Below are 24,288 nucleotides of genomic sequence, written 5' to 3' on the forward strand. Positions count from 1 at the left end.
GGGGGTGGGGGGAGGGCGAGCGAGCCGCGGCTGCCATGCAAGCTTAGACTTTTGGAGGCTTCTCTGTCCTTTTCTATTCCTGGAAATCACAAAAAGTGTGGCGACTTCGAGATCTTCTTCGCCTTTTCTTTCTTTTCTTTTCTTTTCTTTTTTTTCCTCCTCTCTTTCCCTCTCCTTTCCTGGCGAGGGTGACTAGAAGCCGGCGAATCCGCGTTTTTTTTTCTCTCTCCCTCCCTTTCCCCCTCCCCACCCCCTCCCCAACAGCCCCCAACTACAGCCTCCGCCGCCGCCGCCGCCTCAAAATTCAATAAAATGAGCTCTTATTTCGTCAACTCACTGTTCTCCAAATACAAAACCGGGGAGTCCCTGCGCCCCAATTATTATGACTGCGGCTTCGCCCAGGACTTGGGCGGCCGACCCACCGTGGTGTACGGTCCCAGCAGCGGCGGCAGCTTCCAGCACCCTTCGCAAATCCAGGAGTTCTACCACGGGCCGTCGTCGCTGTCCACGGCTCCCTACCAGCAGAACCCGTGCGCCGTGGCGTGCCACGGGGACCCCGGCAATTTCTACGGCTACGACCCGCTGCAACGCCAGAGCCTATTCGGTGCGCAGGATCCAGACCTGGTGCAGTACGCAGACTGCAAGCTTGCCGCCGCCAGCGGCCTGGGCGAGGAGGCCGAGGGCTCCGAGCAGAGTCCGTCGCCCACACAGCTCTTCCCCTGGATGCGCCCGCAAGGTGAGCTCGCCTCGGGGCCGGCAGGGGCAGGAGGGGGCCGGGAGGGCCCAAGGCCGGGCAGGGGGCCGGGCAGGCCAGGGCGCATTTCCTCCAGCTTCTGGAAGACTTGCCGGCTCCGTCCCGATCGCCTGCCGCTTTTTCCCTTTCTTTCTTCTTTCTTTCTTTTTTCTTTCCCTTGAAGGGGGTCGCTTAGAAACATTTCCTGAATCTATAAACCCCTCACCCTGCCTTACTTTTCTTCTTCTTCCTCTCCTTTTTTTTTTTCCCCGTTTACTGTTTTATGGGGGGTAGTGAAGAGAGGGTGGTGGGAGTGGGGGCGCTCAACTTTTGCACTTCTCAATTGCTTTATAGTTTAATTACCCTGAAGAAACTTTTCTTCTGGGGCAGAGGCTCTGGGGAATTTTCAAGGTGGGTTCATTCGTCCCCACCCGGCTTTTTTATTCTTATTTTCCCCCCTCCTTCACATCCTTCCTCCTAAAGTTTATGGCACTTTTAATAGATCTGAACCACCTCCTACCCAACTCTGGTGCTGGGTACCAGGGGAGGGGGCTCCCCTTTCTGGCTCCCTTAGATTCACTGGTGTCTGATCCCCCTCGCCCCTCCTCCTCCGCTGACCGCGGCCTTCTCGCGCCCCCCGCCCCCGCACGGGGTAGACGGTCCCCTGCCCTTATTATACTGGTCTCCTAGGCTCGTTCACGAATCTTCCATCCTTCTCCGTCTCTGCCCCCTCCCCCACCCTCCCTCCCCTCTGTCTCGCTCTTTCCCCCATTCCCAGCAGCCGCCGGACGCAGGCGAGGCCGACAGACCTACAGCCGCTACCAGACCCTGGAGCTGGAGAAGGAGTTCCTATTTAATCCCTATCTGACTCGCAAGCGGCGAATCGAGGTATCGCACGCGCTGGGACTGACAGAGAGACAGGTCAAAATCTGGTTCCAGAACCGGAGGATGAAGTGGAAAAAAGAGAACAACAAAGACAAGTTCCCCAGTAGCAAATGCGAGCAGGAGGAGCTGGAGAAACAGAAGCTGGAGCGGGCCCCAGAGGCGGCGGACGAGGGCGACGCGCAGAAGGGGGACAAGAAGTAGGCTCCAGCTGGGACTGCCAGGGCCGCGGCCGCCCGCACGTCCGCGGGTCCCGGCCGCGCCGCCGCCGCGCGCCCCTGCCGGAGAGAGCTCTCGCCCCGCTAGCGGGGCCAGGAGCCCGGCCTCCCACCGCAGAGTCCCCCGCCGCGCTAGTCCCCGCTAGTGGTAGTATCTCGTAATAGCTTCTGTGTGTGAGCTACCGTGGATCTCCTTCCCTTCTCTTGGGGGCCGGGGGGGAAAGAAAAGGATTTAAGCAAGGACCCCCTCGCCTTGTGAGGCTGAGAGGCCAAGGCTCGGCTGAGCCCCCCATGCCCCTTCCCACCCCATGTAAAAAGCCTCCTTGTGCAATGGTCTTTTTTTCCTTTGAACGTGCTTCTTTGTAATGACCGAGGTACCGATTTCTGCTAAGTTCTCCCAACAACATGAAACTGCCTATTCACGCCGTAATTCTTTCTGTCTCCCTTCTCTCTCTCTGTCTCTCTCTCTCTGTCTCTCTCTCTCTCTCTCTCTCTCTCTCTCTCTCGCTGCGTCCTCATTTCCCCTCCCAATCCTCTCTCCTCGCTGCACCCCCCAGCTCGCTGGCTTTCTCTCTGGCTTCTCTCTTTTCCTCTCCACCCACCCCCTTTGGTTTGACAATTTTGTCTTAAGTGTTTCTCAAAAGAGGTTACTTTAGTTAGCATGCGCGCTGTGGGCAATTGTTACAAGTGTTCTTAGGTTTACTGTGAAGAGAATGTATCCTGTATCCGTGAATTGCTTTATGGGGGGGAGGGAGGGCTAATTATATATTTTGTTGTTCCTCTATACTTTGTTCTGTTGTCTGCGCCTGAAAAGGGCGGAAGAGTTACAATAAAGTTTACAAGCGAGAAACCGAGACTGGCCCGGCCAGAGCTCCTCATTTGCTCCCGGGTGCCTTGCAGAACCTGTGGGGAGCCTGTCACAGGGCTCCTGCGCCTGCTGAGGCTAGGCCGCAGAGAGGAGGGGGCGGGGGCTGGAGGCAGGTGGTGCGAGTCCTTCGGCCCAGGGGCGCTGGGGGTGAAGGAGGCGGCTGCGCCTGATTGGAGGAGAGAAAAACGAGGGAGGGGAGCCAAGAGAAACCCCCTCCTCTCGCGTTCCGAGGCTGCCCTGCCCGGGAGACCAGGGCGCCCAGGCCACGCTGGAGACATGCGGCTGGGCTGGTGGCTGTGTCCCCCGCCACCTCCCTCTTTGTTTTGCTGTGTGTCCTCCCGAGTGTGTGTGTTTCGGGGGTGGGGGGGGAGGTGGGGGGGTGGCAGGCATAAAGGAGGAGTGCAGGCCTGCTGAGCATACTTTTTTTTCCTCTTGGACTCTTGTTGTTGGGGGAGCAGAAGAAGGGAGACCGCTCTTCCCTGCCTCTTCCTCTCTGGGACTTGGCCACCTTCTCTCTGTTCTGAGGCCATGGCTGGCTGCCTTCCTTCCTTGGCTGCCTCTGCTTCTCTGGTAGTCACGCTCCACTGAGGCATCCGCCTCCGGGAACCGGGAGAGCAGCGCGCCCGGACTACCCTCCACCCTTCCTTTCTCTCCCCACCCACCCAACCCCTTTCTTTCTTTTACTTTCAAACCTTTTTATTTATTTATTTATTTTTTGCCACCAGAAACCGCAGCGTTCAAGGCCGGTGGACTGGATCCTGTGCCCTAGGAGCACCTAGGAAGCCTTGCTCCATCTCCGCCCGCATATCTGGGGCACCAAGAGAGACAGAGCCGTGAGCCAGGCTCGCCTCATTCCTCGTCTTGGGAGAACCGGACCAACTTCCCCAAAAGGCCTTGCCGTGCACAATTGGCCCGGATTAATAAAGAACAGACCTGCCCCAAGCACCCACCCACCCAGTTGCATGCATTCAATCCCTGCATTTGTCTCTCGCTGGGTAACGGGCTGAAGAGGATGGGTGGGGGGGGTGACAATACGGATCGCCCCGAGGTTATTTTCCCTTCCACTCAATCTCTTCCTCCCCAAATCTCGCCTGCAAGCTGCCTCCAGCCCGCGGGAGTCGGCAGCGGCCCTTGAGCCCCTAGCCCCAATCCACAGGGTTCGGCTATCCCATTCATTATTGATCATATTTTATAAATCCAACGCCACACAATTTTTCCGTATTACCGGGAGCCGTGGGGAGGCGGCCCGGCCATTGGCGGAGGGGACGTCACGTGGGCGGGGGTCACGTGGTCCGGAGAGGAAAAAGGGGGTCCTTTTTGGTGTAAATCTGGACTCTAATTCTGTAATATATCAAGGAATCTCGTAAAACCGACACTAAAACGTCCCTGCCTACAAATCATCCGGCCAAATTATGAGTTCATTGTATTATGCGAATGCTTTATTTTCTAAATATCCAGCCTCAAGTTCGGTTTTCGCTACCGGAGCCTTCCCCGAACAAACTTCTTGTGCGTTTGCTTCCAACCCCCAGCGCCCGGGCTATGGAGCGGGTTCGGGCGCTTCCTTCGCCGCCTCGATGCAGGGCTTGTACCCCGGCGGGGGGGGCATGGCGGGCCAGAGCGCGGCCGGCGTCTACGCGGCCGGCTACGGGCTCGAGCCGAGTTCCTTCAACATGCACTGCGCGCCCTTTGAGCAGAACCTCTCCGGGGTGTGTCCCGGCGACTCCGCCAAGGCGGCGGGCGCCAAGGAGCAGAGGGACTCGGACTTGGCGGCCGAGAGTAACTTCCGGATCTACCCCTGGATGCGAAGCTCAGGTAACGCCGCGCACCGAGCTGTCCCGAGCCCCAGGGGCCGGGGCACATTACCCGGAAGGCGCCCCCTTCCCGGCAGGGCGCCCCTTTCCGCGTCCAGAGTGCTCTCCAGCCGGAGGTCGGCCTGGAAGGCTGCACCCACTGGGCCGCGACCCAGCAGGCCGTCCCCGCCCCCATATTTGCTCGGTGCTCTCAGGCTTGCTCTGCTTCCCGGCGGATCTCTCTTCGCCGACACCACGGCGCTGCGAGCCCCCAGCCCGCCCCCACCCTTCCTCTCGGCCTTTTAGCTTTAAATATTTATCAGCAGCGCCGGCACGGGCTAGAGACGAGGCCGTTTGTCTTGCGGAGGAAGGCCGGTGTTTGCAGAGAATAGCTATTAGGGTCTCCCCCCTTCTCCCCCCTTCCCAGCTAAGGATCTCAGCCCTGGGTGTGTCCCACTGCCCCAGCTCGGATAAGGTATGGGGGAGGGGGCCATAGCGCTAAGCAATTCTCCCCTCCCCCTTCCTTTCCAGCCAACCCCGCTCCCCGATTATTCCCATCAGGACAATTAGAGGTGGGCTCTAGAGGCCTGGCGGGAGGAGAAAAGGACCCAGCCAGGGACACAGAGCTAGAGAGGCAGGTGGAGGGAGGGGGCTGAGGCCGAGGGAGATGAGCCTCCTGATCCCAGTGAACTTGGGTGGGGGAGTGGAACAGGAGAGCTAGAAAGGGGCAGAGGCTTCATGGGAGTGCAGCTGGTTTCCTCAGGTGCTCTTCCTAGGGCTCCTAGGAACCCCTAAAGAACTGGCCAAGTTTGGAGGTGTCAATCCAGATAAGTGGCTCTCTTCTTGGGGAAGGGGCTAGGACTCCCTGGAGCCAAATAAAAACTTAGGGAGTGCAGTTCACCCAGCCAGCTGCTACAGGAACCCCAAGAGGCTGAGGTTCCATGGAGTCCCTGCCAAGTCTGACCCAGACATCCTTTTCTGCACTGTTTCAAAGCAGATGAACGTGGGAACTAGCCCCAAAGTCCAGAAGACCCAAGACTCATGGTCAGAGGCACACAACCCAGTGATGATCAGGGGCCAGAAGGAGCCCAGCTCTCACACCATCAGTATTGGTGGTTATAGACCCCTTTACCTGCTCCATAGTTTAACTGCCTTTCCAGTTGATTTATCAAAGCCCCACTTTTTCTTCTCATAAGCATTTCAGCTTGGCTTTTATCTGACTTGAAACTAGGGCCCCTAGCCCCTCCTCCCCTGACTCCTTCCCAGGAGGGCTGACATCAGCACCTCTTTCAGTCTCCTCAGGGTTCTGGGCCTAAGGCAGAAGTTCCCCTCTACCCTTCAGCCCCACCACCCAGATACTCCATGTTCCATCCTATCCCAGGCTACTGTCTCTCCTCTTCCCCTGTGCCTTCCTGGAGGCCCAAAGATTGCTTTAAAGAGCTGGGCTGTCTAGGCAAGCAGGCAAGCAGGACAGCCTGGCCCTGGCTGAAGCTTAGCCACTCACTGGAAAAGAATCATCAGAGGGTCACTGCTGTCAGACCAACTGTTTGCTCCAAGGAAATCTACAAATTCTTACCTTCTCATTCCACAACATGCTGGGGATGAGTTGGGGAGACTGGGCCTTTGGGGCCCCTTTGTCTCCTTTTCTTCTTGGGAAATGCTCTCAAGCCAGGCCTGGCACCCCACTCCAGGGTCACTTGCATGGTTTCTGTTGGTCTCTACTTGAAAGACCATCAGATCAGCATTCAAAAGAGGGGGTTTAGGGTCCTTGATCCCAGAGAGTGAAAGGAGATTTAACCTCCCCTCATCCCACTTGCACCCCTTAGGGGCAGAGCTGTTTAAGAGCCAGCAGGTTACTTTCCTGGGTTCAGAAGCTCCAGGCTGAAAAAGACTTATTGGATGGAAAATGGGAATGTTTGCCTTGAGAAGCCTGTAGAAAATTCTGCAATTAGGGGAAACTGCAGCTGGAGTAAGGGTTGGGGTATGGAAAGCCAGAATTTGGTTTAGTGGGAAAATGGGCTTCTTCACCCATCGACTTCAAATCACATACAGGGTCTAAAAGAGAGGTGGGCACTATCTTGGCATTTTCCGTACTCACTGATTTTACTCACTGATTTTCCTCTAAATGCTGTGCACAGGAACTGACCGCAAACGAGGCCGCCAGACCTACACTCGCTACCAGACCCTGGAGCTGGAGAAAGAATTTCACTACAATCGCTACCTGACTCGGCGGCGGCGCATCGAGATCGCGCACGCGCTCTGCCTCACGGAAAGACAGATCAAGATTTGGTTTCAGAACCGGCGCATGAAGTGGAAAAAGGAGAACAAGACCGCTGGTCCCTGGACCACCAGCCAGGACAAGGCTGAAGCAGAGGAGGAAGAGGAAGAGTGAGGGACGGAGAAAGGGCAGAGGAAGAGACATGAGAAAGGGAGAGGAATAGAAGCCCAGCTCTGGGAGCTGAATCAGGAAACTCAAATCAAATAGGGAAGTTACAAAAAAAAAAAAAAAAAAAAAAAAAAAAACTATTTAAATGAAAGGAGTTAAAAAACATTTTTTAAGGAGAAAGGTGAAATTTTGGTTTTTCAACACTGAAAAAATACTACCTATAGGAAAGTCTGTCAGGTTTGGTTTTTTTGTACAATATGAGAAGGACATTATCTACCTGTTCTGTAGCTTTCTGGAATTTACCTCCCCTTTTCTATGTTGCTATTGTAAGGTCTTTGTAAAATCTTGCTGTTTTGTAAGCCCTCTTTAATGCTGTCATTGTGGACTGTGGGTCTGGACTAACCCTGTGGTTGCCTGCCCTCCTGAGCCTCCGCCTTCCCAGTAGTGGCACCAAGGGGCCTTAGGGAGCCCCAAAACCTACCACTCGCGTGTTCCCCAAGCACCTGGCTGCTGCTCCTTGCTCCCCATCCCCCGGCCCTGTGCTCCCTTTTACGTTCTATGTGTATCTAAAGGATGGAAAAATAAAACCCAATTAAAAATAAACAGATGCCTTATCTTCTGTGTCTTCCTAAAGCTGGGAAGGGGCTCAGCGTTAGCGATGAGTAAGCTTCCCAGAGCCCCTTGGCTCTGACTTCTGATGCAGGTTCATTTCTGTGCTGAGTTTGTTCTTTTTCTTGGTGGTGCCTCCTGCTCTGGGGGGCTGCCAACTAGTGAACCCCGATATTGCACTCATGCATTCCCTTTACACGCTTTTACACATATTGACTTATATGATGCACTGTCACATGTGTTACAGGCTGACATCAGATACACACTGTCACAGTCACAAACACTCCTATCCATATGTTAACAAATAAACATACAGGCATTCACATAACACCAAATCCACGCCCAGAACATATGCATTCATGTTCCCACACGCTCACCAGTAAACATTCACAATCGCAGACACATTGATACCAACGTACATTCACACATTGGCTTATAAACACAGATTCACATTTGCCCCCAAGTAAACGCATTCAGGAGCCCACATGCTTAGTCACACATGCTCACAAAACAACAAAACAAAAACCTCACAATTTCACAAACCCGCTTCCTCATTCAGGCCTGGAAACCAAGCTGCAGGATCTGGATCTGGGCTGCAGCCCAGGCACAAACACGGAGCTGAAATCCAAGCTGCTAGGCCCCATATGAAGGAATAGTGGAAAGAAAGGGAAAATGAACACCCAAATCCACTCTGGCTTCTTGGGTGGCGTTGGGTAGAGGCCAGGCCCTGGAGTAGAGGCCTCTCAGTCGGTGCAGAGCAGCCTCCAGCTAGGGCGCTCACAGCTTCTTGCTTGCACGGCAAACATTTTCGGCAAGAGCTATTCTTTTATTTTATTTCGATTTATTTTACTTTCCTTTGTCTTAATTTATCTCGTTCTAAATTGACACAGACTACCGAAATAAAACTTTAAAATGGGGGGTGGGGAAGGGAATGAGTCCGGGAGCAAGATCCTGAGCAGTGCGAGTTTACCAGGCTGGTGTGGCCGCATCCCGGCCGCTCTCGGAGCCTGGCCGAGCCACGCCCGGGGCTTCCTCCGCGCCTCTCCGCCCGCTCTCTGAGCCGCCGCTAGCAGCCTGGAACCATCTCCGCAGCACATAGAGAGAGGGGGAAAAATATGTGGGGAGAGGTTATTTCGTTTCCTCAATTTGGGCATTGGTAGGTCAACTTGAAAGACGGGGTTATTTCAGGGGACCTGAGAAACCCGGGCTGAATTTTTATTTTGTTTTTTGCTTCCAAACACCCGCTGATTGCAGGACCAAAACTTAGAGGATGGTGTCTATGCAGCTAGACCCGCTGAAATGATTTTTAGCATTTATTCGATTATAAACCCTGGATTGTTTAAATTTAAACAGACTTTGGACAGAAAAAGGGAGGGGAGTTGGTTTTAGGATAATCTGTTTAATTTGAATTTGTATGTAAAATGCTTCTAAACCTGCGGTTTCCCCCATTAATGACCACGTACCGCCCTGGAGAGCGCATGGGCTGTCAAAGGGAACCTGGACTTGGCTGCATTTGGGCGGGAGAAGCCAGGATCCGGGTTTACCCTCCCCCAGTTTCTGGGTTGCGGAGGGGAGAATCTGACTATCTGCCTTGGCCCCCATCCAGGCCACTTCTCCTTCTGGGGCAAACACTAAGCCCTAGGGGATTTAAGGCCCCCATGCCTGCAATGCCGCAAACCTCACAGGTGGGGGTCCTGCCATCTACAGGGCTAGCAATGAGGGGGCCAGTTCAGAGGGGGAAAGGGGACACTGAATCTTTCATTTTGCCCTTATGAAGGTGTCTACTCTAGGCACCGGCTCCTGCTCCTGCCTCACCCCAAAATTGTCTCAGAACAGTCCCTATGCAGAGGATTTGGGGTAGACTTTTACTCGAAGAGGGAGCAGAGCTTCTGTGGAAAATAGGGAGGTTCGGAAAAGAACCCCCTTCCCAGCTGTACGGTTATGGCTTCTCCACTCTGATTCCCTGCCCCCCCAAATCTCACCCCTTCTCAGATTGGGGTTTCCCCAAAAAGAGAGAAGGAGAAGAAAAGAAGATGGCGACCGAGAAAAGGGTTGCTGGTGGAGCAGCCATGAAGAAATGCAATAAATTCCTTGTTGTTTTATGAAAATTTACAACTTTGTGATAGAAGTTTATGAGTGGTTGAATCCAGCGATTGGCCGGCGCCGGTCATGTGGCCGGGCGATCGTGAACATGAACTTTTTATCATTTCCCTGGTGGTTATAATGCAGCATTCTTTTGGACACCACACCTAGGTCGGAGCACTGTCGTCCTTCAGGGCTCCAGCCTCTTGATATTTTTATACTTCAGTATCAGCTCGATACAGCAAAAGAGAGAGAGGACGAGAGAGGGGGGTGAGGAGAAAAGAGAGAGAGAGCGCGCAAGAGGGAGAGGGAGAGAAGGAGGGGTGGGAATTACACAAAGAGAGAACCAAAAATAATTTTGATTCCTAAGTTAATTTTCTCACTGATCTGGGATTTTAGTCACCATGGAAGGTAAATGGACAATCTGCCCAGGACCGCAGCACGATACTATTTTTCAAAGCCAGAACTTACTCCGTTTTCTATGCAAATGTCAGAAAAATGAAACACCCTCTCTCCCAAGTCAGAGAAGGGGAGGCAACGGCTCTCACGTTGGGACAATATTATCTGGAAGCTGAAGAAGAAACTGAATACTCCTTCTTTCCTCCCTACCCATTCCTTTCAATCCGGAGGGGGAAAAAAATCCCAAGGTCTGCAAAGGTAAGGGAGATTCTACAATTTTCTTGTTCTTTTGCATCGCTTTTGTGTGTGGGGGGGTGGGGCTTGGGTTTTTCTCCCTCCTCCCCCGCTCCAAGACGGGGCTGAACCCCATCTCTGGGCGCTGCAGGGAAAAGCTTCCCAGGAAATTCGGTGGTGGAGAGAGGGGTGGCTGCTTCCTGGAGGGGGAGCCAAGGCAGGGAAAGCGGGAAGAGGAATCAAAAGAGGGCCAGGAGATCAGCTCTAAGTCGCCTTCTTAAGCTTGGAGGAGAGACTCAAGCAAGGGGGCAGCGAAAGAGAGGATGGGGGTGTATCTGGACTTCAGTGGCACCTAAAGAAGCCAGTCGTTATGGCCCCCGTGGGCTTGCCCCCTCCCCCTCCTGCCATCCCTCCCTTGTCCCGGCCTCTGGCTATTGCCTCCGCGCAGTTATCTTGCCTGGTGCGGATATCGCTGGGTTCCCAGAAGCATTGGCATGTGGGGCGGTGGCGTTAAGGGACGTCCTGGTCTCTATAGGGCCTGGAATCTCCGCCGAGGCCGGCGAGGGAGAGGAAACGGCTAGAGAAACACAGAAAAGACAATTCACAGAGAAATGTTCACTATCTCCCTTCGGAGACATTTTTGAAATTAAAGGGCTGTGGGTGGAGACACCAAAAACGAGAGAGACCCCCCCACACACACCCACCAGGAAGCCTGCCCGAGAATGCCCAAGTATCTCGCCACTCCCGCAGGAGGGAGCCTCGCTCTGCAGGGAGACAGTTTTGTGGTTTTAATGCGGTAGGTTACAGCTGTTGGTTTCTGCACGATATTGATTCTATTACTTGCGTTGTATTGGTATGGGATGTGTGGATTTCGATGGAGGAAAAAATTGCCATGTGTATGTCTGATATGATAACATTTCAAACTTTCCTGGGTCCAGACGTGGTGATTGTGAAGAAGCCATTAAGTGCATTTTTGTTTTAGGCTTATAAATAAAAATAAAAAAGAAAGAAATGAAAGAAGAAAATAAAAAGAAAATCCAATTATGGGACCTAGCGGCGTCTAAACTGAAAAGCTAACTGGCACCGAGCTCAGACAGTCCCGTCCCTCGGGTGTCCAATTTTATCCCTCAGTCAGGCCTTCTAGAGGGTGGGGAGGGCAGAGAACCATTGGGCAGGAGACAGAGATTCCTAAAGTGGCTGGTGGGGTGGAAGTAGGTGCCAGCCTTGAGGCAAGTACTTTAAAATGAGGTAAGAGAGTTTCTGGGGAAGCTTCCAGCCAAGAGATAAGTGATGCTGGCTGTGCAGGGCAGGAGAGATTGTGATTTTTAGTTAGGTGTGCATGAACATGTAATTGCTTTTCTCTTTCTTAAGACCAGATGCAGGGCTTTCAGCCTCGGGCCTCTGGTTGCCCCGGAGTTATAGGGTCTGGGGCGTTTTGGAAGTGGGGATATATTTATTATCCCAGTCCTAAGCTAGGAGAGGGACGACGCGGCCACTTGTGGCACGAAAGAGGCAGCTCTGTGGCCCCAGGTAGATGCCCTAGGTTCAGGCCCAGCCTGAGAGCCCGGAGGGACCGCTGGGCTTCGTAGCGAGAGTTCTCCGCCAGCACCCACGGCACTCGGGGCCTATTCTCAAGGGAAAAATTTCCCAAACCCACCCATACTAAAGGTCTTTTTCTCCTGTAGTCTTGGAGGGTTATAAATCCTCCCTTAGACAGTGCGCTGTGACCCAAATTATGCGGTTTGCTGCCATCTACCGTCCGTTCGGAGACAAGCGGCTTAGGCGCCGCAAGCCCCGCGACACTGTCCAGCGGTGCCCCCGACGCCTGGAGACCCGGTCGCGCAGGGTCCACGGGATTCGGGGGATTTCGGGCCCACGCCGACGCTCTCAGCTGGATCTTGGTTCCCCGGTGTGGGTTAGAGAAGTCTCTCCTCCACCCATCATCCCCAATTTCCCACTCCCCCAGTCTCCGCCCATCCCAGCCCCAAACCTGGCGGCTGGCAGGGGAAGCGGCTTCCTCTAGGGCATATTTTAGAATGTCTAATTCTGCTTCCAGCGGGCAGGGGCCCTGAATCAAAGAGTAGAGGGATCAGGGACAAGACCCCCACCGCCATCCCCACCCCACCCCCACCCCACCAAGGCGCGGGAGAGGATGAGGCAGCTTGAGACACCCGAAGCCAAAGCTGTTCAAGGTTTATTTGGTTTTCTTCTCTGCCAAGGGAGGGGACCCGCAGGGCAGGCGCCGGCCCCGGCAGTTCCACTCGGTTGTCAAAAGACAAACCGGGTCTGTGTTCTCCTGGTTGGCTGGTGGGTCTCGCCAGTTCCTTGGTTGGTGGGTTCGTGGTGAAGGAATTGAACGGAGTTTTCTGGAAACTGTTGATGTCTGCAAGTGAGTGTCAATCCCCTCCCCCATTCTCGATCTTTTCAAGCGAAGTCGACCTAAATATGATTTGGGAAAAATTTGGTAGTGGACTGGGGCCAAATCATTAAGGAACCACACCGTCGTAATTTCTGTTCCTGTTGGACCCTTCACACCAGCTTAACTCGACCACCTTCCCAAGAGGGGGTGGCCAGGGCTAGGCTATGCGCCTCTGCTGCAGCGTTTGAATATTGGCCCCTGTCTCACGGGTTACTGATTAGCTTGGGCTTTCAAGCCGTAGGAGGAAGCTCTGGCAGTTCCTTTAAAGGTGCTGTGGTCCCATTCCTGGGTGGGGGTGGGGTTCCAGGAAATTGCCTGCGGTGCCAGTCAGATCAAGGTGTTCTCAGAGTCTGGCCCAGGGCTAGAGGAGCTGATGAGGTTAAGGTGCCTGGTGGTGCTGGGGACAAACACTGTGGCTGCGGCCCCCACCCGCTTTTGGTGCCTCTGGAGCAGCTCTTTTCATCTTTTCTGCAGCGAGAGTGACTTTCTGGTGGCTATATGGCCCGGCTCAGCGAGGTGCTCTATAGGAGGCCCCCACGGAGCCAGCCCTAGAAGGTCCTTGGCCCCTCGGAGATTGTTTTACTTTTGGACAATCCAAAAGACATGTAGAGAAGTCAAGCTGGTACATGGTACTGAAACACTTCAGGGCCTTTAGGTTGCGCCCTGGGTGCGGGTAGGAAACCGGGAGAATGAGCTCAGCGCTACTGCTCACTCCCCCTAAAGATCAAAGAGGATGCCGCTCATTTGCATAATGAAAATGAAGTCTTTGTACTTTGATTTGGACGGACCAATTTTAGGGCAAAGTGTCTCATCTAAAGAGCCTTCCTCAACCTATGGGAGTGATCACTCAGTACCCCTGGGAACATTTATTTATGTTCCCCAAACCCAGAGAAACAGAGTCCAGGGTGAGAATTGAGTTGAATTATTTTCATTCCACCCCACCCCAGCCAAAGTTGGGAGTAGTGGGGGAAGGTGCTCATCACCCCCAAAGAGCTGAGGGAGAGGGCCTTATAGCTTAGAGGAAATCAGAAGCCTGGACAATGTCTCAGCACCCCCCACACACACCACACACACACACACACACACACATAGAGGCAAATATCCCTCCTGAGGTTACCTATCAAGAATTTTTCTCCTGAACTGAACACAACTTAGGAAACATTTTCCTGGGAGCTGGAATGTGTTAGCTTGCCCACAGGACTGCAGACTCACAGCATAGAAAATTACAATTATAAATCCTGCCTGTGGGGTATCTGTGCAATCCCTCTGTTATGTACTCAAGAATTGGTACACACTTCTATCCATCTCTCTGAACACACACTTCCTCGTTGAGGCAGGGAGAGACACCCCAGACTGGCGGATGGCTGAGCCCGCTGTGTATTTACATATTCCCCCATGGAGACAGACAGAGGGCGGTGGACCGAACCACAGACAGATTCGTAGGGATCTGGCTCCAGAAAGGAGTCGGTCTCTGGCCCGCCCTGCCCGCCTGCTCTTTTTCCCAAACAAACGGATCAGACGAATAAACGCTCATAAATACCTCTGGGCTTAGATAAGAGCGATGAGGCGCTATTTCCTTTCATGCCCAACTCCAGGCGCCCAGGCCCTGCCCGTAGTGGCTCCATCTCCAGACAAGCAACCTGCAGAGGTGAGGTAAATTTGGGGGCTGTGATTCTAAAGATAGGGCAATTATTTTCCTGCTTTTGACACAGGGAAATGCTCCCTTCCTCACCAGATCTTATTTTGTTCAGACTCCACTGAGAAAATCACACTATTTAGTGCTAGGATGGGGACATTGTTGGGCCAGGAGGAGGCACGGAAGGCTGAGGCCCAGGGCTCAGCCTCAGCAGCAGGGAGGGAGGTGCATGCAAGCCCTCTCTCCCACTTTTTTTCCCCCTGTTCAAATGGCCCCTAGTCCTCTCTAGAAGCGAGCCCAACCGTAGCTAGGTTTGGAATATTTATCCTTCTTCATGATCAGGGGGTTTAAATTTGTTTTCTTAAATGCTTATCAAAAACTCCCATAGAGTCAGGTTAGGAAGTGATTGGAGGGACATCCAGGGATGGCCATTTTGCCATTAAGGTACAGCCTAGAAGTTGCCCTGAGTTCAGAGAGCCTTGGAGACCATGTTGCAACCAAATAAGTTCCCACCCTTGGTCATCTAAGCTCAGTCCTCTACCACCTTCCCTAGTGTCTTGTTCCATCTTCAGTGTGGAGAACTTGGCCAGAAAAAGGAGCTCAAAGGAAGGACAAGGCAGAGGAGGGTCAGCCTGGCCTGACATCTGACTTTGTTCCATGCCCTGGCCCCTTCTTGTCCCCAGGTGTGAAGGTTGTCACCCTTCACTATGTGGCCTGTGTATGCATATTAGAATGTTGGAAATGCTCTGTGGCCCTGTCTCCCAGCCTGGGCTCAATGCTCATTTTCCTTGGATGAAAGAGCCAGAGATACACATTCTCTCACACACCCAAATTTGTAAGGCAGCAAAGCTGATGATATGAACATGGGGTGTGGGAGGGAATTGTAGCGATGCTGAGACACAGACAGAAGGGAGAGGGAATGCTGGCTGATGGCTGGAAGCTGCCTGCTGAGTCCCCAAGAGAACGCAAATGCCCTTCTATCACTATCAAACTAAAGCAAAAACCAAGTCTTGGGAAAAAAATAATTTCAAAAAGAACTGGCAGCTCCTACAGAGACTTGGAAGAAGAGTGAGGGTGCCTTTCTTCCCAGTGGTCTCTGACTGCCTCAACTATCAGGAGGGTTTGAAGCCCACAACTGGAAGAAGAATGATTTCTTCCTTGTGCCCAGATTTATAGGGACATACTTGATTCCTGAAAATCCTATAGCCCAGGCTATTCTTAAGTCTTTTGGGATTGCAGAGGGTACCGGTGTGAGGGTTGCAGGCAGGATAGAGGTCAGACAAATAAAGCCGCCTAGGCTGAGGGATACCCCTCACTCCTTCACTCCATATCGCTAAGTGAGAAGAGGGTTAGTCGCTTTCCCCAGTGCCCCTTCCCCTGCCAAGAGTGAGAAGCTGCATACAAGAACCAGGCAGAATGTTTTGGGTAGCCGCCCCCATCGCCACCTTCCAAGAAGCTCCTAGTCTAGCCACAGAGCCAGAAGGGGAAGCTTGGGCTCAGTCCCTCCTGCCAGCTCCTCCTCTTCTGGGTCTTCTAGGCAGTGGGATCTGGCCTGCCCCCTCAGAACAGAAGGGTTGTGGAGAAGCAGGAACAATAACCCGAGGCTTGGAGGAGAGAGATCAGATCTGATAAACAGGAAGAACGATGTTCAAAACCTGGGGAGGAGGGTGTTTCTTCTTTGCTTGTCTTAGCGGAGAACTCTTCTCACCTTCTACCGACACAAAACCCTAGAAACAAATCTTCTTTAGTTCTCTCTCAAGGAGATTCGGAGACATGTACCCACCCCTCCCTGGAGAGAAGGGGCCCAAGCAACGCAGGGGTTAACTTTTCTGAAAACACAATTAACTTTTTCCAATCCTGCGTGGGGTGGGGGAGAGATATATTTATTTAATCACCCAGGAGTGGGGTGGTCTCAATCTAAACGCTCCCTCCTCCCTCAAAGGCACAGAGCCTGTTTCACAGATCCTACGTAGGTGGAACAGGACGCGCTGTGTTGTTGGGGAGAGAGAGAGAGAAAGGCGAAGGAGAAGGAGGAAAAAAAAGGTTGATAGGTTTGTGCGCGGGTCCCTCGTGCGGGCTGCGCTCCTCCTGGGTGCTATTTGACAATTCCTGCCTCTGCCATTGGTCAGTGTTGGATCAGATGGTTGTATTTCCTTCTGGCCCTCACTGGCACCTCGCCATCCCCCCTCAGCTAAAACCCAATCTCGGATATACTACTAATAGGCGCGGCGCTCGGACTATAAAACACAACAAATCATAAACCCGGCGGAGCAGCAGCGGCCGCGCGCGCCTCCCCTCCCAATGAGTTCCTATTTCGTGAACTCCACCTTCCCCGTCACTCTGGCCAGCGGGCAGGAGTCCTTCCTGGGCCAGCTACCGCTCTACTCGTCGGGCTATGCGGACCCGCTGAGGCATTACCCCGCGCCCTATGGGCCAGGGCCGGGCCAGGACAAGGGCTTTGCCACTTCCTCCTATTACCCGCCGGCGGGCGGTGGCTACGGCCGAGCGGCGCCCTGCGACTACGGGCCGGCGCCGGCCTTCTACCGCGAGAAGGAGTCGGCCTGCGCACTCTCGGGCGCCGAAGAGCCGCCCCCGTTCCACCCCGAGCCGCGGAAGTCGGACTGCGCGCAGGACAAGAGCGTGTTCGGCGAGACAGAAGAGCAGAAGTGCTCCACTCCGGTCTATCCGTGGATGCAGCGGATGAATTCGTGCAACAGTGAGTGAGACTTCCCGTCGCCGTAGCCCTGACTCCCCTGGGCCCCCACCCCGGGACACAGAACTAGTGAGCGCCCCCTGCCCCAATCTCCCACAGGGTGCTGGGTGGGCATCTCAGTTAGAAGATAGAAGAAGATTGGGTGCCTGCCCGGGATCTCGCTGTGTCTCCTATTAGGCAGGAGTTACAAAGTTTGCAAAGTCTCAGCCGCACTGGGAGTAATGAGGAGCGAGTGTGCTCTCCTGGGGCCCCTGGCCAGAGCCGGGGTTCCAGGACAGGAAAGGGAGCAGGGGCCCGCAATCACGGGCTTGGCTTTACTTTGCGCCCCCAGCCCCCCTCTCCCAGCCCTGGTAGGGTTCCCCAACCAAAGACGGCTCCATTAAAAACGGAGTGCGTCATGCAAGGGGGTAGGAGGTGACGCTGAAGAGGAAGAGTTGAGTCTGACTGGGACTGTGTTTCCCTGAGGGTGGGGGGCTGGGGCAAGATGAGGCACCAGGAAAGGAGTGGTAATCAGAGGAGGGAGGAGGAATAAGGGGAAGGAAGAGAGAGGGAGCAGGCGGAGCGAGAGAGGAAGAAACAGGCGCGGGGTCTCAGGTTGGATTATTTGTTGGCCTTAAGTCCCGACTGATGTCCATTAGCTGGACTCGAAAGTGAGGAGCCGTTAATGTGGACTATGGATCGATCTACGTCATTACGGATTAAGGGCCTGGATTTATCACTGGGTTGGCGGAATGGGGGTTGGGGAGAAAGATGGATGGAAAGCCAGGGAAAGACAAGATGCAACTAGGAAGAGACACACCTGACCAGCCCCTCCCCCCAGGCTCAGGTGGGAGTTCAAACTGCTCCTCCCCTCCCCCATCTAGACTGACGGCACAGGCCTAGGAGACCAGGAGGGAATCTGGAGGGGGCGCTGGAGGAGTGCGAAAGGGGGGAAGGGAACCGGCAGAGTGGAGGGTATCCCTGTACTGGCTGGAGTCTGTGTTCGAGGGTCGACTAGGGGAGGGGGCCCTGGGCCCGGTGACCCCAGGCCTCAGCATCTCCACTCTGCGTAACAGGTTCCTCCTTTGGGCCCAGTGGCCGGCGAGGCCGCCAGACATACACGCGTTACCAGACGCTGGAGCTGGAGAAGGAGTTTCACTACAATCGCTACCTGACGCGGCGGCGGCGCATCGAGATCGCGCACGCCCTGTGCCTGACTGAGCGGCAGATCAAGATATGGTTCCAGAACCGACGCATGAAGTGGAAAAAGGAGAGCAAACTGCTCAGCGCGTCTCAGCTCAGTGCCGAGGAGGAGGAAGAAAAACCGGCCGAGTGAAGGTGCTGGAAAGGGAGGGAGGACGCGAGGGGAAAGGCCTGTGGGGAGCCGAGAGGGTCGGAGAGACCCGGGAAGGAAGGCTCTCGGGTGGGGGAGCCAGGAGACCTGCTCTCCAGCGCACGACAGGCGAGGTCCAGCTCTCTCCTGGACGCCCCCGCCCGCACAGCTCCCGGTGGGTGCTCTGAGGCCTCACTACTCGAGCCCACCCAGCACCCTGCGCGCCCTTCCTTCCCGAGGAACTCGCCTCAGCCTGATCAGGCTTCCTGGTGAGAAATGAGGATCGGACTCACTTGATGTTTCCTGGAAGCAGAGCAAAATGCTCTTGTCCCTGTCGCGTCTCATTTCGTCCATGTCCCCCATGCACGGTTCAATGGTAGATTCGCTGTCCCCTCAGCGGAGGCCTTGAAGACTCCCTGATCCCAGACCTGTTGTCTCTCCCACCCCCTCCCCAAAGCCACTGGAAGGAGCACATACTACCTAGAAGTAAGAAGAGGAGCCTCAGAAGAAAACAAAGTTCTATTTTATTAATTTTCTATGTGTTGTGTTTGTAGTCTTGTCTTAGCTCGGGACGTGAAATACTTCGATGATGATGATAATAATAATAATAACAATAATAAAGATGTGAAAACTCGACGCTGGGTCACCTCCGATCCTCCCCTGCCGTTTTTCACTCTCCCCTCAACCCCCAGCCTCTCCATCTGTCTTGAGCCAGAATTCTTCAGCAAAAGCGAGAGCCCTGGCCCGCTGAAGCGAGCCCTGTTCGACTGGGAAGTTACAGCTGAGATAAAGGCTGGAGCGATCAGTCCTGCCCAGGCCCCAGCGCTGCGTTTCCCTGGTGCTGAGGCTCACAGCCGCCTCTCCCCGTGCAGACTTGGGGGATGGAGAGGGGCTGTTTCCCTCTCATTCTCTAGCCTCTCCTCCTGTGTCCACAGCACTAAGGGAGCCACTGAGGCCCCTAAAGCTCTCTTGCGGAGACGGAGCCATCGAGTCTGGGGGCCTCTGCAGCACTTTTCTGTGCTCACCTTCGCAGAGACCCCTGGCCTTTGGCCCGTCCACATGGCCAGGTTTTTTTGCCAGCCTTGGCCCTCCGCTCCTGGCCTGTGGCTCCGGAGACTAAAAAACGGGGCCACTGGGTATCTCTCGCCCTGTAGCTGAAGGCTCCAGGTGCCCCTTCCCACCTCAAATAGGAGGTCAGCCTCAAGTAGGAGATCAGCCTCAAGCAGGGGAATGTAAAGCCACCAGCCAGGCACAGGCCGAAGGGCACAACTTTCCCTTGCTCCTTGGAGACCCCAGGGCAGGAGGCCAGGTGATGGGGCATTTAGTGTCATCCTCTCAACCGGGAATGGCCCATTCTCTCTCTGCTTGCACCGGCACCCAGAGGGCAAGTTGCGGCCACTGTTTTCCTTTATTCCTCCGCCCTCTGGCTTCCTTTATTATTTTTAAAGAAAATAATCCCCTTCTAATAGGGGACCAGCTGCGGGCGGTCTCTGGCCGCCCAGGGTGCTCAGCAAAGCATGCGGGTCCTTGGAACCCCTTTTCCGGGAAGGCGGCTGACACCAGGCAAATTCTCAAACTGCCCAGCTGCGAGTGAGGGGCCTGGAGTGGGGCCTCCGAATGCAATAGCGTAGGACGAGGGGAAGGGGCTCCGCTTTACAAACTCTCAGACACATGTTACTACTCAAACCCAAGCAGCAGACGCGGTGGCCGCTGCGGTCTTTTCGGCAACTAGGCCACTTAGCCCCAGCTGTGTTCGGCTTCTGGGGTCCCTGTCCTGCTCTGTCACTTCCCACGCCTGGGTTAAGGACCACCAAGGAGGTCAGGAAGGGGATTTCGAACTTCCAAGTGGCCCAGGAGAAGTGAGCGCTTCTCCTGCTTGTTTTTCAAGCCTCCCGCCCAGTCCTGCCGGCTCGGCCTGGTGGCTGTGGACCGGCAACAGCAGCCCCACCAGCATGCAGGCAGGGCTAAGCTCCCGGGGAAAACCCGTTGCAATAATTGTTTTTCACACACAACTTCCAACCCTTCCCCCATTTCCGCCTCCAACTCGGAGACTTGCAAAGCCCAAGAAAGGGAAAAGCAACTCAATCTTTGATCTTCTCATCCAAAGTTAAAATAATAACGACAGTGATGATGTAGGGAGAAGGAACCAAATAGAGAGGCTAACCCCACCCACAAGAAAGTGGGTAAAAAGCCCAACCCCTGCTCGAAAAGGCTCAACCCTGTGGCTGAGCCTTGGCCGGGTTTCTTTCTCTCCCGGCGGCTGCAGGGAGCCGGCAGGAAGGCAGCCTCTGCCGCCATGGCGGTCTCCCGCCCGCGCTCCCATCGATCGCCGGGAGGTGGCGCGCTCTGCTCAGAGGCCAACGCCAACCTTCTCCCTGTTTCTCCCCCTTCTCCTTTTTCCCCCTCTCTCGGAGGCTCGCATTGAATCGGCCCTAACGATTCTCGGATCGTCATTATTTGTAACCATAGAGCATGAATTACCTCTTGAGGTCATCAGCGAGAATTTACGACTGGTCAACAAAAGCACGTGATTCCCTAACGCCCCCCCACCCCCCTTCCAACCCCCCCCATATTTGGCCGCATACATAGCAAAACGAAGTACAGTGCATCGCTATAATTCATTAATACATCATAAATCGTGAAGCACAGGGTTATAACGACCACGATCCACAAATCAAGCCCTCCAAAATCACCCAAATGAGCTCGTACTTTGTAAACTCCTTCTCGGGGCGTTATCCAAATGGCCCGGACTATCAGTTGCTAAATTATGGCAGTGGCAGCTCTCTGAGCGGCTCTTACAGGGATCCCGCTGCCATGCACACCGGCTCTTACGGCTACAATTACAATGGGATGGACCTCAGCGTCAACCGCTCCTCGGCCTCCTCCAGCCACTTTGGGGCGGTGGGCGAGAGCTCGCGCGCCTTCCCCGCGCCCGCCCAGGAGCCCCGCTTCAGGCAAGCGGCTTCGAGCTGCTCCCTGTCCTCGCCCGAGTCCCTGCCCTGCACCAACGGCGACAGCCACGGCGCCAAGCCCTCTGCTTCGTCCCCCTCCGACCAGGCGACCCCAGCCAGTTCCAGCGCCAATTTCACCGAAATAGACGAGGCCAGTGCGTCCTCGGAGCCTGAGGAAGCGGCGAGCCAGCTAAGCAGCCCCAGCCTAGCTCGGGCACAGCCAGAGCCCATGGCCACCTCCACAGCCGCGCCCGAGGGGCAGACTCCGCAGATATTCCCCTGGATGAGGAAGCTTCACATCAGCCATGGTAATTCTCTCTCTCTTTTTTGTATTCTCAGCTTTCCTTCTCTGCGTTTTGGGGTGGGATGGGGGGAACAAGGAGAGCTTGGCTTTACCCTAAATATGGATTCATTTTTCCAAGGGGGAGAAGTCTCTAAGAGGGGCCTCATAGCTTGGTAGACAGAGCCAAACAGGGTCTCTCTGTTAGAGGGGGGTATTTTTAATAATTTGTTTCAGCTTCGGCTTAGGTTTTTATTAGCGCAGCTGTACCAGCTTTAGAATAAAGGATGGGGTTCATGTAATGTGGGGAAGGGTCCTGCTTACCCCTGAAATTTTGAGACTACCGCTAGCAAAGAAGGGGTGAGCAGTAAAAGGAGCTTTCCAGGGCAAAAGTGCAACCGCTCTCCTCCCTCCCGGGGCGAGCGGCCGCCTGAGCCCAGCCAAGGGTGAGGCACTAGGAGCGAGCAAAAGACAAAGCCGGGCGCACTAGCTGCCGGCAGAAGTGGGAGATGCAGGAGAAAGGGGTGCAGAAATCGAGCTTGAATGTGGGCATCTGGAGTAGAGAAGATTGGAGCTGTGGTGAGCTGGGTGCCTGGACGCCTGGGTCCTGCTCCCCCGCCCCCTCCCACCCAGTGCCCCCTCCCTTAACCGGAATAACGTTGCCTTGCGGCTTTCCTCTGTCTGCTCCAGATATGACCGGGCCGGACGGGAAAAGGGCCCGGACCGCGTATACCCGCTACCAGACCCTGGAGCTGGAAAAGGAGTTCCACTTCAACCGCTACCTGACCCGGCGACGGCGCATCGAGATCGCCCACGCACTCTGCCTGTCCGAGCGCCAGATCAAGATCTGGTTCCAGAACCGGCGCATGAAGTGGAAGAAGGACAACAAACTGAAAAGTATGAGCCTGGCTACAGCCGGCAGCGCCTTCCAGCCCTGAGCCCGCCCAGAGGAGCCCAGCGGCCCAAGAGCCCATGCCACCCCCAGCCCTGGCCCCTCCAATCCTCCCCGCGCTGCCGCCGCCCGCTGGGGACCGGTTCCCACAAGCCTGCCTCGCCCCGGCCTTGTGTTACGATATTTCGTTTGGTCTTAGGTCTTCCTGTGGCGCCCTCTCTCCTGGACTGGTTATCTTGTTATTATTGTTAATAATAATAATAATTATTATTTTCCTTCCATGCTCCCAACTCCCTTCTGCTTGCCCCAAATCCGCCAGCGTTTCTGAATGTTTGTGTCTGTGATTGCAGTCCTTCCCCCAGGAAAAAAAAAAAAAAAAAAAAAGAAATTCGCATGTTTAATGTGAACTCTCCCCTCCCCATCTGTGTTCTAACTTATTTATAAAAAGATGATCGCTGTATTTTGAGTTTCAGCTGGAAACTTCTGCAAGGGGCAGCAGTTGAGGTGGGGTAGTGCCGCAGTGGGGCCAAGCTGAGCTGGCCTCGGAGATGGAGTCTCTTTTCATTCTCCTCCTCCTCTCTCTCCACTCCCCAGGCCCAAGTCTCCTAGGGGCTTGGTCCTAGGGTGGGAAGGGGCTAGGGAGGACCAAAGGGATGATATTGAGAAAAAAGAAAAAAGATAGTGAGATTTAAGTTCCTGCTGCCTGAGTAGGCCCCGCAAGGCCTGGTCTGGGAGTATACGGAAACAAAAATGATCCTCAGTGCAAAATGTCTTGTGTATTTCTCTGTGAATCTATGGGTCTGGCTAGAGGGCCCAAAGCTTGTAAATATGGGGATAGTCTGGGTCAGACCCATCTCTCCCTTACCCATTTTGCTTCCAAGACCATTTGTAGTGAGCGAGTGGATGCTGTGCTACATGTGAAATCTGTCTTTGCGGGGCCTGTCTCAGTGATTCGCTTTTGGTATTTGTTTGTAGCTTTCCTGGAAGTCAAATAAATGTTTCCCCCACTCCATTGCCCTTCCACTTGTCTTTTCTCCGAGGGGTCTGCCTCTTCCATCCCAGGCACACCCTGCACCATTCTCAATGGATCTGGGGTGCAGGGAAGAAAAAGTAGGCTGCTCCCCAACAGCTCTTCTCAGCCATGTAAGTCCCTGGCTTGGTCAACAGTACCCGGGCTAGAGAACAGACCTTTGTGCCTGGGGAACTCCAAGGCCCAGAAACCCTATGTGGGGCTGGGGCAGGGGAAAGGCTGAACTAGACTCCATCCTGGTCTTCCATTAGCTGGCCAAGGAAGCCTCTGGAAAACTCTTCTGGGAAAGTAATTTGGGCCTAAGTCCTCAGCAGGAGGCTCCTAGCCTTTTGGGAGTGGTAGAGGCCTGCCCAGCCCCCTGTCTCCTACTGCAAGTCCCAATTCAGCTCTGCCACCAACTAAAGCAAAAAAAAAAAAAAAAAAATCAGTTGGATTTCAAAGGATTTCTCTCATCCTCAGCCTTCCCTACCCTTATCAAGGGCTCCTTCTCTCCAAGGGTCCAACTGATCTTCCCTCTTGATTAGGAGTTAGAGTCCTTTCAGAAAGACCCCTGGTTCCCCCTTCAGCCTGGCCCAGGGCCAGGGCCCAGTCCACCTCCATCCAAGTCAGCCTCCACCCTGATCGCAAGAGTCAAGTCTGGACACTTACCCGGTCAATCCCTTCCAGCTTGGCCCAACTTCTTACTGGACTTGGGGGGAGGGGGAGCTGGTGAGGAGGCAGCCGAGGGTCGTGGAGGCTCTACTTGGCCCTCCTTTCCCTTCACCCCTTGACTTTGTCCCCCTTTGTCGATAGCAAACTATCCCAAAAGTCGCTATGACATTTAGATGTCAAATGGATAGGGGTTTTATCTCGAA

The 24,288-nt window shown here is 54.4% G+C and overlaps 5 protein-coding genes and 1 long non-coding RNA gene across 10 annotated transcripts in view; 5 read left to right on the forward strand and 1 right to left on the reverse strand.

The window, feature by feature from the left end:
• Window positions 1–3,555, forward strand: part of LOC114673140 (uncharacterized) — a 35,354-nt gene extending 31,799 nt beyond the window's left edge. For both annotated transcript variants that reach the window (XM_077971292.1, XM_028836400.2), the window contains one exon: window positions 3,427–3,555. In XM_077971292.1, coding sequence (XP_077827418.1) covers window positions 3,427–3,538 — 112 coding nt within the window. In that variant the 3' untranslated portion in view covers window positions 3,539–3,555. The remainder of the gene's footprint in view (window positions 1–3,426) is intronic.
• Window positions 313–1,819, forward strand: HOXB8 (homeobox B8). The gene is made up of 2 exons (NM_001190887.1): window positions 313–736; window positions 1,512–1,819. Exons 1-2 carry the CDS (start codon window positions 313–315, stop codon window positions 1,817–1,819), a joined length of 732 nt encoding a protein of 243 aa, NP_001177816.1.
• Window positions 3,427–7,480, forward strand: HOXB7 (homeobox B7). Its single transcript, XM_001088822.4, has 2 exons — window positions 3,427–4,513; window positions 6,630–7,480. Exons 1-2 carry the CDS (start codon window positions 4,114–4,116, stop codon window positions 6,881–6,883), a joined length of 654 nt encoding a protein of 217 aa, XP_001088822.3. The 5' UTR covers window positions 3,427–4,113; the 3' UTR covers window positions 6,884–7,480.
• A 2,004-nt stretch (window positions 7,481–9,484) lies between these two features.
• On the forward strand, window positions 9,485–18,917 carry HOXB6 (homeobox B6). Of its 3 annotated transcripts, XM_077971330.1 has the most exons (4): window positions 9,485–9,838; window positions 10,089–10,225; window positions 16,480–16,972; window positions 18,025–18,917. In XM_077971330.1, exons 3-4 carry the CDS (start codon window positions 16,558–16,560, stop codon window positions 18,282–18,284), a joined length of 675 nt encoding a protein of 224 aa, XP_077827456.1. In that variant the 5' UTR covers window positions 9,485–9,838; window positions 10,089–10,225; window positions 16,480–16,557; the 3' UTR covers window positions 18,285–18,917. The 3 variants fall into 3 exon arrangements, with proteins under 3 accessions (XP_077827456.1, XP_028692239.1, XP_014974876.1); XM_028836406.2 differs by having other exon boundaries at window positions 9,485–10,225; XM_015119390.3 differs by lacking the exon at window positions 9,485–9,838 and having other exon boundaries at window positions 10,085–10,225; window positions 16,448–16,972.
• LOC106994015 (uncharacterized) lies at window positions 12,378–24,270 on the reverse strand. Of its 2 annotated transcripts, none has more exons than XR_001440403.3 (3): window positions 24,083–24,270; window positions 14,161–14,260; window positions 12,378–12,640 (listed from the first exon to the last, which is right to left on the reverse strand). It is a non-coding gene; the product is annotated as an uncharacterized LOC106994015 (long non-coding RNA). The 2 variants fall into 2 exon arrangements; XR_013406599.1 differs by lacking the exon at window positions 24,083–24,270 and adding an exon at window positions 22,295–22,432.
• On the forward strand, window positions 19,301–23,416 carry HOXB5 (homeobox B5). The gene is made up of 2 exons (XM_001088160.4): window positions 19,301–21,540; window positions 22,203–23,416. Exons 1-2 carry the CDS (start codon window positions 20,979–20,981, stop codon window positions 22,448–22,450), a joined length of 810 nt encoding a protein of 269 aa, XP_001088160.1. The 5' UTR covers window positions 19,301–20,978; the 3' UTR covers window positions 22,451–23,416.
• Window positions 24,271–24,288: the final 18 nt, after the last annotated feature.

Source organism: Macaca mulatta, chromosome 16 (assembly GCF_049350105.2).
Source record: "Macaca mulatta isolate MMU2019108-1 chromosome 16, T2T-MMU8v2.0, whole genome shotgun sequence".
In the NCBI taxonomy this organism is placed as follows: Eukaryota; Metazoa; Chordata; class Mammalia; order Primates; family Cercopithecidae; genus Macaca; species Macaca mulatta.

What these genes read in the sequence shown, in the direction of transcription:
- HOXB8 (NM_001190887.1), top strand. Translation starts at nt 313, where the DNA reads ATGAGCTCTTATTTCGTCAACTCACTGTTCTCCAAATACAAAACCGGG. An exon ending in CCCCTGGATGCGCCCGCAAG is followed by an intron (nt 737 to 1,511) that starts GTGAGCTCGCCT and finishes CCCCATTCCCAG; the next exon opens with CAGCCGCCGGACGCAGGCGA.
- HOXB7 (XM_001088822.4), top strand. Translation starts at nt 4,114, where the DNA reads ATGAGTTCATTGTATTATGCGAATGCTTTATTTTCTAAATATCCAGCC. An exon ending in CCCCTGGATGCGAAGCTCAG is followed by an intron (nt 4,514 to 6,629) that starts GTAACGCCGCGC and finishes TGCTGTGCACAG; the next exon opens with GAACTGACCGCAAACGAGGC.
- HOXB6 (XM_028836406.2), top strand. Translation starts at nt 10,067, where the DNA reads ATGAAACACCCTCTCTCCCAAGTCAGAGAAGGGGAGGCAACGGCTCTC. An exon ending in AAATCCCAAGGTCTGCAAAG is followed by an intron (nt 10,226 to 16,479) that starts GTAAGGGAGATT and finishes TACTACTAATAG; the next exon opens with GCGCGGCGCTCGGACTATAA. An exon ending in GCGGATGAATTCGTGCAACA is followed by an intron (nt 16,973 to 18,024) that starts GTGAGTGAGACT and finishes TCTGCGTAACAG; the next exon opens with GTTCCTCCTTTGGGCCCAGT.
- HOXB5 (XM_001088160.4), top strand. Translation starts at nt 20,979, where the DNA reads ATGAGCTCGTACTTTGTAAACTCCTTCTCGGGGCGTTATCCAAATGGC. An exon ending in GAAGCTTCACATCAGCCATG is followed by an intron (nt 21,541 to 22,202) that starts GTAATTCTCTCT and finishes TGTCTGCTCCAG; the next exon opens with ATATGACCGGGCCGGACGGG.